The sequence below is a fragment of the Notolepis coatsorum genome (genome assembly GCF_963971535.1).
Source record: "Notolepis coatsorum genome assembly, chromosome: 1".
NCBI classification, from domain to species: domain Eukaryota; kingdom Metazoa; phylum Chordata; class Actinopteri; order Aulopiformes; family Paralepididae; genus Notolepis; species Notolepis coatsorum.
Genome location: NC_140165.1, coordinates 61,481,832 through 61,503,353, shown reverse-complemented (window position 1 = coordinate 61,503,353; position 21,522 = coordinate 61,481,832). Strand labels below are relative to the sequence as shown.

Below are 21,522 nucleotides of genomic sequence, written 5' to 3'. Positions count from 1 at the left end.
ACACACTGACATAGATACAGTGAGTCACACATGTACACACACACACACATACACACGCATATCGTCTTCATAACAACACACACCAAAGGATGGAGCTATTCTTTCAGTGTCTTTCTTCTTCTCCTCCTCTCCTCTCTCTTCTTCTGCTCCTCCCCTCTCTCTTCTCCTCCTCTCCTCTCTTCCTCTCCTGTCTCTTCTTCTCCTCCTCTCCTCTCTCCTTCTCCTCCTCTCCTCTCTCTTCTTCTCATCTTCTCCTCTCTCTTCTTCTCCTCTCCTCTCTCTTCTTCTCCTCCTCTCCTCTCTCTTCTTCTCCTCCTCTTCTTCTTCTCCTCCTCTCCTCTCTCTTCTTCTCCTCCTCTCATCTCTCTTCTTCTCCTCTATTCTTCTCCTCCTCTCATCTCTCCTCCTCTCCTCTCTTCTCCTCCTCTCTTCTTCTCCTCTTCTCCTCCTCTCCTCTCTTCTCCTCTCTCTTCTTCTCCTCCTCTCCTCTCTCTTCTTCTCCTCCTCTCCTCTCTTCTTCTCCTCCTCTCCTCTCCTCTCCTCCTCCTCCTCATCTCCTCTCTCTTCTTCTCCTCCTCTCCTCTCTCTCCTTCTCTTCCTCGCCTCTCTCCTCCTCTCCCTCTCTTCTTCTCCTCTCTCTCTTCTTCTCCTCCTCTCCTCTCTCTTCTCCTCCTCTTTTCTCTCCTCTTCCGTTCCTCCTCTCTTCTTCTCTCTCCTCTCTCTTATCCTCCTCCTCTCCTCTCTCTTCATCTCCTCTCCTCCTCTCCTCCTCCTCTCCTCTCTCTTCTCCTCCTCTCTTCTCCTCCTCTCCTCTCTATCCTTCTCCTCCTCTCAGCCCGTTCCGTAGTGGTGCTCAGAAGGCCCAGAAGAAGCAGGAGGAGAAGAAGGCGGAGCCTAGTGCGACCTCTGACCCCAACGCCGCCTCCTCTCCCAAACAGAAAGGTAATTGGTCGATGGAAGCCAGAGCACATGGGTGATTGGTTGGCTAAAGCTGGAGCAGAGGGCTGATTGGTTAATCAAGGCAGTAGTTTCCTATATTCTGCTACATATATCAAGGAGTGTGTAACTCTCTGAAACAACACAGCGCCCCCCTGCTGCTGGAGGCCACAGAAGTACCCCCGTCTTCTACCCCAGACAACCCCTCCTCCTCTGATCTGGACATTTCTACGTATTATTCTGTTGCTAATCTGACCTCTGACCTCTGCTTCTCTCTTCTCCTTCACCTTCATATTGCATCCATCCCTTCCTCTGTCTCTCCTTTCCCTCTGTCGCTATCTGTCTTCTGTGTGTTTGTGTCTGTCTGTCTGTCTGTCTGTCTGTCTGTCTGTCTGTCTGTCTGTCTGTCTGTCTGTCTGTATATATATATTATGTCTCTCTGTATATATATATATTATGTCTCTCTCTCTCTCTCTCTCTCTCTCTCTCTCTCTCTCTCTCTCTCTCTCTCTCTCTCTCTCTCTCTCTCTCTCTCTCTCTCTCTGTCTATGACTCTCTGTCTCTCCCTCCATCCCTGCATCACATGTAGATGAGCCAGTGACCAGTCCTACGACAGACAGGTCCTCTGTGGCTAAAAAGCGTTTTACATTACAGGGCTTCAGCAATCTGAAGAGCCAGAAAGGTAACAGCAGTAGTCTGCGACCGTTATGAATGAATTATTAATCATCCTCTCATCTAAACACACAAGATGACTCTGTAACATTAGGTAACCACCCCCCAGGGGGAAAACAAATAATAGATATATAACAATAATTATAATGGAAGGAATTAAAACAAACAGAATAGATTGTATTTGTATTTATTTTACCACTGGCCTGGCTATGCCCACCAGGTACAATCGATTCTGTACAATAGCAGAACGCCTGGCCATAGTTTCCCATATTATCTTAAAGAAATATAAATAACAATACTTCTAGTTGTTGTTCTGTGGTTGTATGGTCTGTTTATTAGTTTTATTAGAACCTTTAGTCCAACATTCTCAATTGGATTGATGCAGAGAGTGTTTATGACCGTCATTTAAACAGGTTATTACCTCGGATGTCAGAATTATCTGCAGTTTGTTGCCTTGTTAACTAGCTAACGTTTGATATATTGGTTGATGTATATTATCCATCTTATCTTGGATATTTAGAATTTTAATACGGGCTTCAATAAAACTGGCACCAAAGTCTGACACCAAGCAGAGCATAGAACGCTGGTATTCTGACGTGATGACCCTTCCTTCTTTTATAGTTTCCTTGGTATAGAACGCTGGTATTCTGACGTGACGACCCTTCCTTCTTTTATAGTTTCCTTGGTATAGAACGCTGGTATTCTGACGTGACGACCCTTCCTTCTTTTATAGTTTCCTTGTTATAGAAAGCTGGTATTCTGACGTGACGACCCTTCCTTCTTTTATAGATTCCTTGGTATAGAATGCTGACATTCTGACGTGACGACCCTTCCTTCTTTTATAGTTTCCTTGTTATAGAACGCTGGTATTCTGACGTGACGACCTTTCCTTCTTTTATAGTTTCCTTGTTATAGAACGATGGTATTCTGACGTGACGACCATTCCTTCTTTTATAGTATCCTTGTTATAGAATGCTGGTATTCTGACGTGACGACCCTTCCTTCTTTTATAGTTTCCTTGGTATAGAACGCTGGTATTCTGACATGACGACCCTTCCTTCTTTTATAGTTTCCTTGGTATAGAACGCTGGTATTCTGACGTGACGACCCTTCCTTCTTTTATAGTTTCCTTGGTATAGAACGCTGGTATTCTGACATGACGACCCTTCCTTCTTTTATAGTTTCCTTGTTATAGAAAGCTGGTATTCTGACGTGACGACCCTTCCTTCTTTTATAGATTCCTTGGTATAGAATGCTGACATTCTGACGTGACGACCATTCCTTCGTTTATAGTTTCCTTGTTATAGAACGCTGGTATTCTGACGTGACGACCTTTCCTTCTTTTATAGTTTCCTTGTTATAGAACGATGGTATTCTGACGTGACGACCATTCCTTCTTTTATAGTATCCTTGTTATAGAACGCTGGTATTCTGACGTGACAACCCTTCCTTCTTTTATAGTTTCCTTGGTATAGAACGCTGGTATTCTGACATGACGACCCTTCCTTCTTTTATAGTTTCCTTGGTATAGAACGCTAGTATTCCCGACGTGACGACCCTTCCTTCTTTTATAGTTTCCTTGGTTAGAACTAGGGATGTTCGATATTGGCTTTTTTACCGATATCCGATATACCGATATTGTCCAACTCTTAATTTCCGATACCGATATCAACCGATACTGATATATGCAGGGTTCCCCCCCCCCCCAAAAACTTAATAATTTCAGGTAATTAACATTACATATCTCTTGTTGTGGAATTAACACAACATTATGCATACTTTTCACAATAAATTAAATAAGAATTTGTTCTTACTTGCTTGCCTGGGTAAATAAAGGTTAAATAAATGTAAAAAACTAAACATTTAAATAAATTTGAAAACCGATACCGATAATTTCCGATATTACATTTGAATGCTAATATCGGACATCCCTAGTTAGAACCTCCATCCCTCCCCTCCTCTGCTTTGTCTCTTCTTTCTCATCTCTCCATCTCTTCTCTTCTCTTCCCTCTGCTCTGTGGTTCTTCTTGGAGGGCCAGGATCTGCCTGTAGCCCTGAACACAGCCCTAAACGCCACTCGGTCAAGAGCGACCCCACGCCGTTTGGGTTCAAAGGTATAATATATATATATACATTACCGGACCTCCATCACAGGAGAGTCAGTCCACCTGTCATCCATGATCCATCCCACCGGCTGACCCTGTGCCAGGACAACGTAGTTTTTATTACAACGTAGTTTCATTACATCGTAGTTTAATTACAACGTAGTTTCATTACAACGTAGTTTAATTACATCGTAGTTTCATTACATCGTAGTTTAATTACAACGTAGTTTCATTACAACATAGTTTAATTACATCGTAGTTTCATTACAACGTAGTTTCATTACATCGTAGTTTAATTACAAACATAGTTTCATTACAATGTAGTTTCATAACAATGTAGTTTTATTACAACATAGTTTAATTACAATGTAGTTTCATAACAATGTAATTTCATTACAACGTAGTTCCATTACAACATAGTTTCATTACAATGTAGTTTAATTACAACGTAGTTTCATTACAACGTAGTTTTATTACAACATAGTTTCATTACAATGTAGTTTAATTACAACGTCGTTTTATTACAACGTAGTTTTATTACATTGTAGTTTCATTACAATGTAGTTTAATTAGAAGTAGTTTCATTACAAGTAGTTTCATTATGAATGGATGTTCCTAGCTGAGGTACAGATTCACCACACTTGTGGTTTTCAATGCCATCCATTTCCTCCCCGACACACCGCCATCATCTTTCTCTGAGTTCACTGTCGCCGTGGTAACGCATCACGCTACCCCTGATCTAGGATCGTAAGAAGAGGACGGGGTTAAGTTAGAGGACGTTACCACTGGGAGACGAGTCCACTGGGAGTGTTGTGACCCGTCCTCTAGAGTCTGATCTCTCACTGTGCAGGGATATGACATCATCATCAAGTGACCGGTGCTGTGTTGTTGTGTTGTGTGAATGATGGGTTGCTATGGTTTCCATGACCATGAAGAGGAGTTTAACTAACGGAGGAACTGATGCTGTTACACTGGATTAATGAACTCTACAGAGAAACCCTTTAATACTGTGACAGTGTCACACTTACTCACTTTAATACTGGATTAAGGATCTCTACAGATAAACCCTTTAATACTGTCACACTTACTCACTTTAATACTGGATTAAGGATTTCTACAGAGAAACCCTTTAATACTGTCACACTTACTCACTTTAATACTGGATTAATGATCTCTACAGAGAAACCCTTTAATACTGTCACACTTACTCACTTTAATACTGGATTAAGGATCTCTACAGAGAAACTCTTTAATACTGTCACACTTACTCACTTTTATACTGACTGACTGACTGACTGACTGACTGACTGACTGACTGACTGACTGACTGACTGACTGACTGACTGACTGACTGACTGACTGACTGACTGACTGACTGACTGACTGACTGACTGACTGACTGTCACTGACTGACTGGTTTACTGACTGACTGACTGACTGACTGTCACTGACTGACTGGTTTACTGACTGACTGACTGACTGACTGACTGACTGACTGACTGACTGACTGACTGACTGACTGACTGACTGACTGTCACTGACTGACTGGTTTGCTGACTGGCCTGCTGACTGTCTCTCCTCTAGAGGGCGCTCCTCATGTGAGTCTCTCCAGGGGGCGTTGGATGAGCAGCTCCAGCCTGCTACAGACCAGGAGGAGAGGTACTGAGTGGTTCTGAGTCTGGGTGGTTCTGAGTCTGGGTGGTTCTGAGTGGTGTGAACTCTCCATAGTGTCTCTGGTAATACTCTGCTGTAGAGACACAACTAATGAGGAACTATATGTTAATGTTATAACCATAGGAGCAAATATTACGTTAAAGGTGCTATAGATAACATTTGGGGGGGGAGGGGGGGGGGGGGTATACATCCACAGAACTTTTAGAAAGGTATGGAATAAAAGTATTGCTTCCCTCCTCAAAATAAAATATTGATTAATGAATTTATCATTTAAAAATGAATGTTGTTGTTTACATGTTGTGTGCATGTATCCCTACTTCCCATTTCCCCACGTGGAATGCACCTGATTGGATAACTGACATGCTGGTGCTCTAGTGCGACATCTAGTGGCTAAATGTTATCTATAGCACCTGATTGGATAAATGACATGCTGGTGCTCTAGTGCGACATCTAGTGGCTGAATGTTATATATAGCACCTGATTCGATAAATTAAATGCTGGTGCTCTAGTGCAACATCTAGTGGCTGAATGTTATCTATAGCACCTGATTGGATAACTGACATGCTGGTGCTCTAGTGTGACATCTAGTGGCTAAATGTTATCTATAGCACCTGATTGGATAAATGACATGCTGGTGCTCTAGTGCGACATCTAGTGGCTGAATGTTATCTATAGCACCTGATTGGATAAATTACATGCTGGTGCTCTAGTATGACGTCTAGTGGCTGAATGTTATATATCACCTTTAACATCTAGTGGCTGAATGTTATCTGCAGTGGTTCCCAAAGTCGGGGTCACGACCCAAAGGTGGGCCGCGAGCAGCCACGGGTGGGCCACGAGATGATTTCCAAAAAAAATTTAATCAATTTTTTTTCTTTTCTTTTTTTTGTCAGGCCACTGAACTTAGAAGCAGGCCAGGACAGTGTTTCTAGTTGTATTCTAAAATTCTATTCTATTGTATTCTAAAATGTGACTATATGGTTTTATATTAACTTAATAAATAAACAAAAACGAAAAATCTACTTATTTCAACGAACATTTCAAACTAAATAACAGATTATGCACATAAAACGCTGAAAACAACCAAAGCAACAATAGTATTTTAATGAGGCTATTATTATTATTATTTTGCAACAAGTTAGCCCTCTCATAAATAGCACATATAAATGAATAACTAACTTGAACTAACTTAATAGGATTGAAGTGATATTTGGCTTAAAAAAATCGGTCGCCTGGCAAAAAAAAAGAAAATGCCTGACAATGTGCATTGGCTCTCTGACGCCTTATTTTCTGGGTCCTGGCCTGAAAAGTTTGGGAACCCCTGATCGATAGCACCTGATTCCGTATTTGAATTTTGAGAGAAAATCCACTTCCCGGTTGAATGGAATGGAAGGTGACTGGACCACGGCGCTGGTAGTGGTGGAGGGTCTCATGTGTTCCAGCACCGCCCTGCTTCAAATATGTAAATAAAGTACTTATCCACCACAGGGAACATTTACATATTGCACGTTATGTTATAGCCATAGGTAATATATTGATGTATTTATGAAAATAGTCTAGTCTAGTGGTAAGAGCACTCGCCCCGTGACCACAATCATTGTTGGTACGACTTTCACCGATACAAAACGTAAATATATTACTTATACAATAAGTAAATATATTACTTATGGCTATAACATAACATACATGATATACCTTTATTATTGTGGTCGATTAGTACTTTATTGTATGGTATTTATAGTATTTATAGTATGCAACACTGATGCGTGTTTCAGACTGGTGTGTCGCCTTGGACTGAGATCTGGGCAGAGAATGTGGGTTTCATCTGGTTCAGTGTTTCAGCCTGGGTGTGGATATGTCTCGACAATCACTCTACGATCTGTTCTCAGATCAGTCTATTTGGGTTTCTCAACTGTTTCCATGGGTTCTAACCCTTTCTTTTGATTCGCTGTGGTCTATTGGATCTTCTTAAAGGGGTTTTCTTCGTCTGGTCTGATCTCCTGGTGTAGGGATGAGATGAATCGCCGTCTGTGTGTCTCTATTCTTTGCCATTGCACACTAGTCTTTCTCCTAATGCTCTCATTACTATCTCCCTCTCTCCTCCATTATCTCCTCTTCTCTCCCTCTCTCTCCTCCATCATCTTCTCTCTCTCTCCTCCATCATCTCCTCTTCTCTCCCTCTCTCTCCTCTCTTCTTCTCTCCCTCTCTCCATCATCTCCTCTTCTCTCTCCCCTCCATCACCTCCTCTTCTCTCCCTCTCTCTCCTCCCTCTCTCCTCCATCATCTTCTCTCTCTCCTCCATCATCTCCTCTTCTCTCCCTCTCTCCATCATCTCCTCTTCTCTCCCTCTCCCTTTCTCCATCATCTCCTTCTCTCCCCCTCTCTCCTCCATCATCCTCTTCTCTCTCTCCTCCATCATCTCCTCTCTCCCTCTCTCCTCTTCTCTCCCTCCTCCATCATCTCCTCTCTCCCTGTCTCCTCTTCTCTCCCTCTCTCTCCTCCATCATCTTCTCTCCCTTTCTCCTCTTCTCTCTCTCCTCCATCATCTCCTCTCTCCCTCTCTCATCTTCTCTCCCTCTCTATCCTCCTTCTCTCCCTCTCTTCTCCATCATCTTCTCTCCCTCTCTCCTCTTCTCTCCCTCTCTCTCCTCCATTATCTCCTCTTCTCTCCCTCTCTCCTCCATCATCTCCTCTTCTCTCCCTCTCTCTCCTCCATCATCTTCTCTCCCTCTCTCCTCTTCTCTCTCTCCTCCATCATCTTCTCTCCCTCTCTCCTCTTCTCTCTCTCCTCCATCATCTCCCCTCTCCCTCTCTCATCTTCTCTCCCTCTCTATCCTCCTTCTCTCCCTCTCTCCTCCATCATCTTCTCTCCCTCTCTCCTCTTCTCTCCCTCTCTCCTCCATCATCTCCTCTTCTCTCCCTCTCTCCTCCATCATCTCCTCTTCTCTCCCTCTCTCCTCCATCATCTCCTCTTCTCTCCCTCTCTCCTCCATCATCTCCTCTTCTCTCCCTCTCTCTCCTCCATCATCTCCTCTTCTCTCCCTCTCTCTCCTCCATCATCTCCTCTTCTCTCCCTCTCTCTCCTCCATCATCTCCTCTTCTCTCCCTCTCTCTCCTCCATCATCTCCTCTCTCCCTCTCTCCTCCATTATCTCCTCTTCTCTCCCTCTCTCTCCTCCATCATCTCCTCTTCTCTCCCTCTCTCTCCTCCATCATCTCCTCTTCTCTCCCTCTCTCTCCTCCATCATCTCCTCTCTCCCTCTCTCCTCCATTATCTCCTCTTCTCTCCCTCTCTCTCCTCCATCATCTCCTCTTCTCTCCCTCTCTCTCCTCCATCATCTCCTCTTCTCTCCCTCTCTCTCCTCCATCATCTCCTCTCTCCCTCTCTCCATTATCTCCTCTTCTCTCCCTCTCTCTCCTCCATTATCTCCTCTTCTCTCCCTCTCTCCTCCATCATCTCCTCCTCTCTCCCTCTCTCTCCTCCCTCAGGTTGGACCAAGGCGTCTCTGTCGGTGGACGCTTCCGACGAGCCCGACGGCTACTCCAGCGGCGAGGACCCCATGAACTCTGACCCCGAGGACGAGTCGGGGAGGAAGCCGGTGAGCTGGATGATGGTTGGTGGTTGTGGGATTTGTAGTTCTTATGTCACCTGCTTCACACTCACACAGCACCACACACCTTGGCCACTGAGCAGTTGGGGTTAAAGGGATATATATATATATATTTTTTGTTTTCCTTTACATAATGTGGTATGAAAAGCTTGCCAGTAGGGTAAACGATGCATAGCCGTTAGCTGACTTACAAAGTCCTGTGGTCCGAGTCCTGGCCGTGTTCTGAGTGAGCCGGGCAGAGCACAGGGTCTGGTAATATATTTTAAACCACTGCACAATATGCAACACAAAAGTTGTAACCATCCAACAGAGCTAGATAGGCGGCGTGGTATGTGAGCGGACCCCGATGTGACGTCACACACCGGCCTTCTGCATCGTTCTGAGGGAAGAGGATCTGAAACACAGGAACATCGCTGTGTGCTCTGTTGTTTAAAGCCCCTGCTTGCATGTCGTGTGCTGCCGGTCTGAAGCTGCCTTGCTCAGGGGCACTTTGATAATACTTGACCTCTGACCCCCCGCCCCCCTACAGGCTCCAGGCATGTACACAGTGGTGGCGGACTGTGAGAAGGCGGGACCTCAGGAGCTGTCCGTCAAGAGCGGGGATGTGGTTCAGCTAATCAGAGAAGGCGAGGAGGGACTATGGTGAACCTCCCTCTTGCCTGCTCCAAAAACACTATTATGGAATTCTTATTTTAATTGCTATACTTTTTCTTTTACTCTGTAAACTAAGTGGAATATTGTCATATTAATCACTGCAGTGAATATTTGTTGATATAATGTATGAATACATGAATAAATACAATTACATGTACAATCACACACACGTACAAAATACTTTCTTCTTTTTATTAAAGGTGCTATAGATAACATTTAGCCACTAGATGTCACACTAGAGCACCAGCATGTCATTTATCCAATCAGGTGCATTCCATGTGGGGGAATGGGAAGTAGGGAGGGGATACACGCAACATGTAAACAACAACATACATTTTGGACCCGCCAATTTTTTTTTAATCATAAATGAATTAAACAAAACGTTTTTGGGGGGGGGGGGGGGGGGGGGAGAATAAATACTGTATTATGTATTCTTTAAAAAAAACTAAAAAATTATAACGTAATAATATATGGTATCTACTGTATAGCACCTTTAATAAAAACAGCAAACAGAGCACTTAAGCAGGTACCTGAAAAACAGTGACCCAGCGGATTCTCCTTAGTGTGTGAATATATAGAAACCAATCCAGAGGGGGAAACACTAAGGCTTTTGTTTCAACCAAGTGTTTCATGTTTCAACCAACCCTGCATTCCTAAAGGATTTCCCTGTTGAATTCCTGAAGGACTTTTACCCCCTAGATATTTTGATGATGTACTTATAGACCTTTTCAGTGGAATTGTGTTGCTAGGGAACAGCTTTGACTGTTGTTTATTTCATTGGAATTGGAAAACACTTTAGACAGGAAATAAACTTGGGGGCCAATTTAGAATGCTTATTTTGTCAAGTTTGAAATGGTCTATATACTGATTATATTGTCCAGGTAAGTCATTCAATCAATCAATCAATCAATCAGATTTATTTATATAGCACATTTAACATGACATATGTCAACCAAAGTGCTGTACAGAGGGTAGATACACATCTAGACAACATATAGACAACAATCACATCTCCGTTTTACGGGAGGACACACAGGCAAGCACAGGAAAACAGGGCATGAGTCATTGAACATCGGGAAAGGCTAGTCGGTAGAAGTGGGTTTTGAGTCTAGATTTGAAGGCATCTATCGAGGGGGCGAGCCTAATGGAGGTGGGGATGCTGTTCCACAGTTCAGGGGCTGTGACAGCTTAAGGTTAGACCTCCGGACATTGATTCAAACTTGTCCATGTGAAGCTGCAGTTTATTGAACGTTGTTTTACAACTCCAGGTTTGTGAAGAATCTGCGGAGCAGCAAGGAAGGCTGGGTCGCAGCCGCCAACCTCCTTGCCCTCATCTCGGAGTCCAAGTCCTCACAGTCGCTCAGCAGCTCAGGTAATAATAATAATAATAGATTTAATTTATATAGCACACTTTAAACTCAGTGCGCTCTCAAGGTGCTTCACAGCAGAAGGAAAACAAAATTAAAAATAGAATAAAAAGGTTTAAGGAAAACAAGAAAAAACAAGAAAAACATTCAAATGAATAAAAAAAAAAGTGATAATAATTAGGTTTAAAACGTAAAACATTTCAAATGATTAAAAAATAATAAACAAAACATAGGAGCAGATTACCGGTATTTTTTTTTTAAATATAATAATAATAATAATAAAATAAATAAATTAAAAAAAAACAGGCCCTATTGGAAGGCAGAACGAAACAAATGGGTTTTAAGGCTGGTAGGATCTGATCTCAGAACATGCCTCACAAGTTTCAAGTTTGTTTATTAGTTATCATAGTAAAATACAGAATACTTTTCCATTAAATGCTTTTTTCTGTATGAGCCCCTGGAAGTGTGCTAGATAAAAATAGATAAAAAGTATAAAATAGAAAGTCAAAAGTACGTAAACAAAAAGTGTTCAGTCAATATACATATACAATATACAATACAGAGTACAAAAAAGAGTAACAGTGAGTTACAGTACAATACAGTATACAGTACAATGCAGAAATGGGATGAGGTACAATTTAGGGTAAGGTGCAATGAGGTATGAATTGTAGTGCAAATCTCTTTACCAATAAATATAAAGTGTCTAAAGTGAGTAAAGTGGGTGTTACGGTGTGTGTTTATTTAAAGTGAGTGTGGATGTGTATGCTGTGAGTGTAGTTGATGTTTTGTTCCATAGTGTCATTGTCGTTGAGCATCCTGATGGCCTGGGGATAGAAGCTCCTTCTGAGTCTCTCTGTACCGGCCATGAGACTCCGGCTCTGAAGCTCCTTCTGAGTCTCTCTGTACTGGCCATGAGACACAGGCTCTGAAGCTCCTTCTGAGTCTCTCTGTACCGGCCATGAGACTCCGGCTCTGAAGCTCCTTCTGAGTCTCTCTGTACTGGCCATGAGACACAGGCTCTGAAGCTCCTTCTGAGTCTCTCTGTACCGGCCATGAGACTCCGGCTCTGAAGCTCCTTCTGAGTCTCTCTGTACTGGCCATGAGACTCCGGCTCTGAAGCTCCTTCTGAGTCTCTCTGTACTGGCCATGAGACACAGGCTCTGAAGCTCCTTCTGAGTCTCTCTGTACTGGCCATGAGACTCCGGCTCTGAAGCTCCTTCTGAGTCTCTCTGTACTGGCCATGAGACACAGGCTCTGAAGCTCCTTCTGAGTCTCTCTGTACTGGCCATGAGACTCCGGCTCTGAAGCTCCTTCTGAGTCTCTCTGTACTGGCCATGAGACACAGGCTCTGAAGCTCCTTCTGAGTCTCTCTGTACTGGCCATGAGACTCCGGCTCTGAAGCTCCTTCTGAGTCTCTCTGTACTGGCCATGAGACACAGGCTCTGAAGCTCCTTCTGAGTCTCTCTGTAGTGTGACACAGGCCATGAGACACAGGCTCTGAAGCTCCTTCTGAGTCTCTCTGTACTGGCCATGAGACACAGGCTCTGAAGCTCCTTCTGAGTATCTCTGTAGTGTGACACAGGCCATGAGACACAGGCTCTGAAGCTCCTTCTGAGTCTCTCTGTAGTGTGACACAGGCCATGAGACACAGGCTCTGAAGCTCCTCCAGAGTCTCTCTGTAGTGTGACACAGGCCATGAGACTCAGGCTCTGAAGCTCCTCCTGAGTCTCTCTGTAGTGTGACACAGGCCATGAGACTCAGGCTCTGAAGCTCCTCCTGAGTCTCTCTGTAGTGTGACACAGGCCATGAGACTCAGGCTCTGAAGCTCCTCCTGAGTCTCTCTGTAGTGTGACACAGGCCATGAGACACAGGCTCTGAAGCTCCTTCTGAGTCTCTCTGTAGTGTGACACAGGCCATGAGACTCAGGCTCTGAAGCTCCTTCTGAGTCTCTCTGTAGTGTGACACAGGCCATGAGACTCAGGCTCTGAAGCTCCTCCTGAGTCTCTCTGTAGTGTGACACAGGCCATGAGACACAGGCTCTGAAGCTCCTTCTGAGTCTCTCTGTAGTGTGACACAGGCCATGAGACTCAGGCTCTGAAGCTCCTCCTGAGTCTCTCTGTAGTGTGACACAGGCCATGAGACTCAGGCTCTGAAGCTCCTTCTGAGTCTCTCTGTAGTGTGACACAGGCCATGAGACACAGGCTCTGAAGCTCCTCCTGAGTCTCTCTGTAGTGTGACACAGGCCATGAGACTCAGGCTCTGAAGGGACAGTCTGGATGAAAACCATGTGGCGTCCGGCGACCTGTCTTTCATCCAGAGTCTCTGGAGTTATTCCTGTGGAAAGACGGTGGCTCAGGAGGTGGAGCAATCGTCTGGTAATCCAGAGGTTCCCGGTTCGATTCCCGCTCCTCCCGGGCAGTGTGTCGAATTGTCCTTGAGCAAGACACTTAACCCCTAACTGATCCCGATGAGCAGGTTGGCACCTTGCATGGTCGCCTGCATGGTGTGTGAATGTGTGGCTAAAATGTGAGGAACAAATTGTAAAGTGCTTTGGATAAAAGAGATATATAAATGCACCATTGTCCATTTAATAGGCTAACCAGGTATGTAAGGATGACACCAAAGATCCTAAATGGCATACCTCTTTCACGTTTTGAGAGCTGATTCTTATTTCAGCTTCAACTTAGTTTTTGCCAACAAGGTGACATTGACGTCAAAAGGCGATGATGATGATGATGATAATGATGATGATGATGCTATCAAACGATGACTGCATCTGCTGTTGTGTCTGCTCTCTTCCACCAGATGGCAGTGTGTCAGGGAACGTCAGCACCTCGTCCAGCTGCAGTGAGACCTACACCAGCTTCTCCGACATCAAACCCTGACCTGGGAACAGTGTTTCCCTGCTCCATCCACTGGCCTAAAAGACAACAAACCCTGACCTGGGAACAGTGTTTCCCTGCTCCATCCACTGGCCTAAAAGAAACCAAGCCCTGACCTGGGAACAGTGTTTCCCTGCTCCATCCACTGGCCTAAAAGAAACCAAGCCCTGACCTGGGAACAGTGTTTCCCTGCTCCATCCACTGACCTAAAATAAACCAAGCCCTGACCTGGGAACAGTTTTCCCCTGCTCCATCCACTGACCTAAAATAAACCAAGCGCTGACCTGGGAACAGTGTTTCCGGCTCCATCCACTGACCTAAAAAAAATTACTGACATTACATCGCAGCACAGCAACCAATGGGAATCAGCGTAACAAGTATGACCGATGCTAAACCAAACCGCCTCAGGTTTGGAACGTGTTCTAACTTCACAACTTGACGTCTCTCTGAGCAGCTCCAGTACCGGCCACATTGTGACGGGTCTCTATAGGGATGGCTAGGCGCTACGTCATCGTATTCCAAAACGCCACTTCCGTGTCCCGTTGCTTCCAGACGGGATATTCAAAGGCAGTAAAATGGTGCAGTGCTGTGTCCCGTGTTGCAGCAAAACAAAACTCTCTTACTACCGCTTTTCTCCATTACCGTTTATTTTTTTTACTACAGTTTATTTTCTTTTTCGGTTTGAGTTATACGAGTTGAGACCCTTTTTCACAGACTTTGAGAAGTCAGCGAAGTAGGATGTCACAGTAAAAAGGGCGACCGGTTCCTGGGCTGTTTAGCCATTGCTGTTTACATTGGCCGCATTAGACTAAACATGCTAGTGGACACGGAAGTAATTTGTGACGTCACACTAGCCATCCCTATATGACCGATGGGGTCTGACTAAGGGTTGCACCCGCACCAACACCGAGCTAGAACAGGGCATCAGTGTAGTATTTGCATTGTTTAGAAGCACGTAGAAGCACGTTAGGCACGTTGGTCAGACCGTAGGTCTTTAACCGTCCACACTGTTTACCTGCAAGTGATCAGATCGGATTTGTGCGTCCAGACATCGCTGACCTATCTGCACGCGTCGCTGTGGTAACCGCGTTAGCGGTTAGTTCTCAACACCCATTTTTAACAATAGATAACAGTTAGCCAACGCTATTTAACGTTGCAAGTGTAGTGTTTGTGAGAACAAACCAAAGAATGACATGGAAGACTGGAACAAACCACAACTACAACGTGTTCTGCTCTTGTGTCCAAACCACTACGCTAGCGTTAATGTTAGCTAACTCGCTACACAGTTGCTAACATTAACGTTGTGTTTTTGTCATTAGACAAATTAATTAACTAAGCTAACTAAATGAAGCCATTCTATATAGTTCTATAGGATTAGCTTAGCTCAGCAAGCTGACGTTAGCCGCAGTGATGCACTTCTGTCACTCTGGATTTGAAGTTGTCGTTGTGTTGTCGCGTTGCAACTTGCAAGTGATGCAAAAGTCACTCTGGAATCCCATTAGACTAGAGCATCCAGAGCAGCCGGACTGAGATGCTTCTGTAGAAATCCAATTGAAGTCGCATTTTAAACCACCTCCTTGTGTTTTTTTTTTTGCTGTCTAGAAATCAATCTAGATATGCAAAGAAATATTATTTGGACTGGCAGTCTGAACATAACATTAGATCTCAGTAATGGAGTCAAATTTATTACATATCAATTATTGTATCCAATGATGACTGATGGTCTAAGTCTTTACTGTTCAGTAAAAGCGATGAATCGGTACTCTGTATCTGATGGTCTAAGTCTATACTGTTCAGTAAACAGGATGGATCGGATCGGTCCACGACTCTGAATTTGCATGGATGGTGAAAAAGACGTATTTTTGCATCCCTAGGCTTGTCCGCAGGGGATATACTGTTAGTCCTGGATAGCTCTGTTTGTTCCTAGGCTTGTCAGGGTATGTAAGTCCTGGCTAGCTCTGTTTGGCCCTAGGTTTGTCAGAGTATGTAAGTCCTGGCTAGCTCTGTTTGGCCCTAGGTTTGTCAGAGTATGTAAGTCCTGGCTAGCTCTGTTTGGCCCTAGGTTTGTCGGGGTATGTAAGTCCTGGCTAGCTCTGTTTGCTCCTAGGTTTGTCGGGGTATGTAAGTCCTGGCTAGCTCTGTTTGCTCCTAGGTTTGTCGGGGTATGTAAGTCCTGGCTAGCTCTGTTTGACGCTAGGCTTGTCGGGGTATGTAAGTCCTGGCTAGCTCTGTTTGCTCCTAGGTTTGTCAGAGTATGTAAGTCCTGGCTAGCTCTGTTTGACGCTAGGCTTGTCAGGGTATGTAAGTCCTGGCTAGCTCTGTTTGCTCCTAGGTTTGTCAGAGTATGTAAGTCCTGGCTAGCTCTGTTTGACGCTAGGCTTGTCGGGGGAATGTACAGGTGTTGACACAGGTACCTGGCATTACTACACCTCCCAGTTATGTAAACAATGTGGAGAAAATGTGGGCAAAGTCAGCGACGCAGGATAGAGGCACTATATCAACACACATATCAACACACGCACACACACACACACACACACACATATATATCAACACACACATATATCAACACACACACACACACACATAGCAGCACACACACACATTACGGCACAAACGGACAACTCATTAAAAAAGACTGAATACCTCTTAGGCAACAGGTTATGTTGCAATGTGGTTTGACTTCAGTCTTTCTCTCTTTCTCTCTCTCTCTACACCTCTCTCTCTCTCTCCCTCTCCATGCTTTTTCATAAACTGTTGCTTGTTTTCTCAAGAGAACACCTGATCTCTACCGTCACTGTTCCTGGCGACGCGCTGTCGAAAGTCGTTTTCAGATGTGATTGTCAAAGGTTGAAGAATTTGTGAGCCTGTTACGACGTTCAAATACCAGTCGACTCGTCAACAAACAGTCAGGAGTCACTCCTGGTTCAGATGCGTTTGTTTTACCTCCATTCACACGTCCTGGGTGGAGATGTTTAGACCCTGCGTGGCAGACCCCACCCCTCTCCCATCTCCACACTCCCCAAGTGGATTAAAACAAGCGCTAAGAATGACCTGTGCATGTTATCACATTTGTGATGCAGGTCTGGCGGGACTGGCATGTGATCGGCCTTTAAAAGGAAGTGACATCATAACCACCTGGTGACATCATGAACACGAGGTGTCTTCAGGGACAACGCTACTCTTTGTGTCGGTGTTTGTTGCGACCCGTGTTGTTAAATATTATAATCCGTTGAGTTTGTTTTTGTTCAGATGTTTCTTTGGAATTCTATCTTGGAATCCTTGAAACTCCAAAGCGTTCAGTGACCAGCAGGTAGCCATGGTTACAGCATCATTGCAATGTTCTGTTCATGTGATGGTGCACCTGAAAGGGTTAAGACATGTCTTAAAGGGGCACTTCGCCAGAAAACAATGCTGATTTACTCTAAACGGTTTTGCACACATTGATGTCATCAGGGACATTGAATCCTTGTGTTGTGTTAATTACAAGGTCCCAGATGACATCACTGGCGGCCATATTCAATAACTCATTCACTCTCAATATCTGTCGAACTAGATGCATGTGTGCAAAACTGAGTTTTTGTATGTATGTTAGATCAAATCAATCAGCATTGTTTTTTGGTGAATTGCCCCTTTAACATGTTTGGCGTTGCATCAGGACAATCCAGATCACCGTTATGTAAGCTGTCAGGTTTATAATTGACTGAGAAATACTTGACGAATGCTTATCTTGCTGTGATTGTCTTATCTGTGTCGTATTGGCGAACCACACTCATACAAGCTAACGCTGTGCAATCTGTTATCTGTGCATTGGGTTACAATGAGACAAGGATGACCATTTTCACCATGGACTACTGACCTAGGACCAGTGCTCAGGTCACATGACCATATACACCTCACTCTAACTTATGAGCCAACCTGGTCTCGGATCAGCGTTCCTGCTTTTTAAGATTGCTCGATAAATACAGGCCCTGGAACTGGCCCAGGATCAGCTGTTGTTAGTTTACTTTTTTTACATCTATTTTTGGTCGTTCAGGTTAAAAAAAGTAAAGGAAACGTCTATTTTTCACAAAGCAAATCTACTGTTTGTACAGCTGTGCAACATGCAAGTTAACACTCACTCTCTGCCCTTAGATTCACAACAGAGATTTTTGTTCCAAAAAAATACATTTTATGATGTACTTAGAAGACAAACTGTGAACTGAACCAGAATGTAACGCTGCATCTGCTTGGAAGCCATTATTATTATTATTATTATTATTATTATTATTATTATTATTATTATTATTATTATTATTATTATTATTATTAGAATACTGTATTGATTCATAGTATTCCTGTCTTGTTGTTTTTCACATAAACAGATTTACCGCAGAAATACTGTAGTGATTGAACATAGTGAAATACGGTGAATCACTCCAGTATTCCTCCGGTTTTACCCTCAAAATACTACGTACATGTATATTATACATGTATGTATTTCCATAGTAAGCTGTACAGAAACACACACAGGAATGCTGTAGTTTTACTTTCTTCCACGAGACGATTTGATTTGAAGATGATGTGGTTAAGACGTCCGAGCGGCGCGGGGGGACGATGACATTTTAACGACCCGGAGGGGATGGTTCACAAGAAAAACCCATTGTGTATGCTTTCTAGAATTCCACGGATGTCAAGTTTGTCTGAGTGAGGAGCCAGCTGACCCCGCGTGGCGGCCTGCTAAACGGAAAGGAATCTGTGAGATAATTTCTCCCTTTGATGACCATGTGTTTGTAGCGCCTGTGATTACTGAGCTCTGAGGGTCCGTCTGTTCCCCGGCCCCGCTGCCCTCCGCGGTCACGCGGCAAAGTGGCGCCGACTGAACCACTCGGTAACCTACAGGGGTGTAAAGGACTTGAGTAATTGTACTTCGTTACAATACTTCAGTAGTACCGTTTTCTGGGGATTTGTACTTCACTCAAGTATTATTATTAGGTTTGTTTGTACTTTTACTCGATTACATTTCGGAGGGAAAAAAACATACTTTTTACTCCTTACATTTAAAATGCAGACCTACAAAGTACAAAGTACAAATCTTGCAGGTCCAACCATTTTAAATAGTATATTTGTTTCTCTGGCCGAACTAACGTTAACGTTATTAATCCTGCGGCCGCACTTTATTTAAAAACAGCCAATCAAATCCCCATCGATGGAACCCGCCCATACCCATGCTGATTGGTCCTTGTGGTAACTGAGTAACCTAACACCCTCCTCCACACTCAGTAACCTGACACCCTCCTGATCAACACTCAGTAACCTGACACCCTCCTGATCCACACTCAGTAACCTGACCCCCTCCTGATCAACACTCAGTAACCTGACACCCTCCTGACCTCCACACTCAGTAACCTGACACCCTCCTGATCAACACTCAGTAACCTGACACCCTCCTGATCAACACTCAGTAACCTGACACCCTCCTGACCTCCACACTCAGTAACCTGACACCCTCCTGATCAACACTCAGTAACCTGACACCCTCCTGATCCACACTCAGTAACCTGACACCCTCCTGACCTCCACACTCAGTAACCTGACACCCTCCTGATCAACACACTCAGTAACCTGACACCCTCCTGATCAACACACTCAGTAACCTGACACCCTCCTGATCAACACTCAGTAACCTGACACCCTCCTGATCAACACTCAGTAACCTAACACCCTCCTCAACACTCAGTAACCTGACACCCTCCTGATCAACACTCAGTAACCTGACACCCTCCTGATCCACACTCAGTAACCTGACACCCTCCTGACCTCCACACTCAGTAACCTGACACCCTCCTCAACACTCAGTAACCTGACACCCTCCTGATCAACACTCCGTAACCTGACACCCTCCTGATCCACACTCAGTAACCTGACACCCTCCTGATCAACACTCAGTAACCTGACACCCTCCTGATCAACACTCAGTAACCTGACACCCTCCTGATCCACACTCAGTAACCTGACACCCTCCTGATCCACACTCAGTAACCTGACACCCTCCTGATCAACACTCAGTAACCTGACACCCTCCTGATCAACACTCAGTAACCTGACACCCTCCTGATCAACACTCAGTAACCTGACACCCTCCTGATCAACACTCAGTAACCTGACACCCTCCTGATCAACACTCAGTAACCTGACACCCTCCTGATCAACACTCAGTAACCTGACACCCTCCTGATCAACACTCAGTAACCTGACACCCTCCTGATCAACACTCAGTAACCTGACACCCTCCTGAGCAGGGCCGGACCTAGCACATTTGGTGCCCTAGGCAAGCTTCACCACTGCGCCACCTGCCCCCAAAAAAATCGAAACATCTTAACATCTTAAACAGTAAAGTACTGCACCTTTATTTATTACAAACAAGAAGAAGAGCTAAGAATACATGTAAAGTGCACACTAAAGAATTAAAACAAATAAACAACTTAGCTAACAAACAATAATAATAATAATAATAATAATAATAATAATAATAATAATAATAATAATAATAATAATAATAATAATAATAATAATAATAATAATAATAATAATAATAATAATAATAATAACAATAAAAAACAATAAAGTTCAGCAACCGCTCTAGGCAACCGCCTATGTCGCCTATAGGAAGCTCCGCTCCTGAGCTCCTGTAACACATCAGAGGACTTGTTTAAATGATACAACAGAGGCCTTTCACAGAATGTTTGGTAAGAGACAACGGCTGCTATGCGTTGTTGACAGGTGAATAATATGAAATATATCAACAAAGATTCTATAATGTGGTGTCTTTATTACTGGATCTTGTAAACAAGTCACAGTGGAACAGTAGTATCTTAATCTTCTTTATGCCCGCTCCACCACTGCACAGAAATGAGCCATTCTCCTTTGGAAGTTGGTTACCCGTGGTTACAGGCGGCCATGTTGGACCCGGAACATTCCGTCCAAGGCCTCTATAGTATCTGGTTCTCAACGTGAGAGGTGTTTTTCTCTTCCTCAATTGGTCAAACTTGATTTTTTTTTTTTTTTTTTTATATGCAAGGTTTTCATCCAACAGTGGTCGCAGGTTAAACCGTGGATGGTGTTTGATATAGCTTATTAATTTATTTGAGATTTTAAATAAATATATATATATATATTACATTTGTATGTTTATATGCACATTGATATTACAATATTGTCTTTTAGTCGGCACATGTAAACACAACATTCAGTTCCATATGCTAACTATGAGGAACACGGATACGATATCTGGCCCATATGACCTGGGATACTGAGCCTGTGTGGTGCAGTGTTGTAGTCCTACTCCAGTCCAGGACACGTCTATACTTTTACCAACCGATTTCCAGTTCTGCGATCTGATTGGCCACTGACGTTTCTGGACATGTGCGCCAATCGCGTGACGCCTGTTTCTGCGCCTATTTCCGCCTCGAACAGCCTGCAAACTACCTAACGCCTAGTTTATCACTGGTTAAGCTTAGGCGACTCTTTTTGAAGTTGGTTAAGGTTAGAGTTTGGAATCAGGGCTGGTGTTCTATCTCCCTGCTCTAAGACAAACTCTAACCTTAACCAACTTCGAAAGAGTGCCTAAGCTTAACCAGTG

At 43.9% G+C, this 21,522-nt stretch overlaps 1 protein-coding gene across 1 annotated transcript in view; it reads left to right on the top strand.

Annotated features, from left to right (window-relative positions):
- The window catches only part of mcf2la (mcf.2 cell line derived transforming sequence-like a), a 325,483-nt gene extending 304,042 nt beyond the window's left edge, over positions 1-21,441 (top strand). Inside the window, 7 exon segments of the mRNA XM_084322780.1 lie at positions 836-942; positions 1,526-1,618; positions 3,642-3,722; positions 8,877-8,986; positions 9,528-9,640; positions 10,921-11,024; positions 13,825-21,441. Of these exon segments, the coding sequence (XP_084178906.1) occupies positions 836-942; positions 1,526-1,618; positions 3,642-3,722; positions 8,877-8,986; positions 9,528-9,640; positions 10,921-11,024; positions 13,825-13,904 (688 nt within the window). The 3' untranslated portion in view covers positions 13,905-21,441.
- Positions 21,442-21,522: the final 81 nt, after the last annotated feature.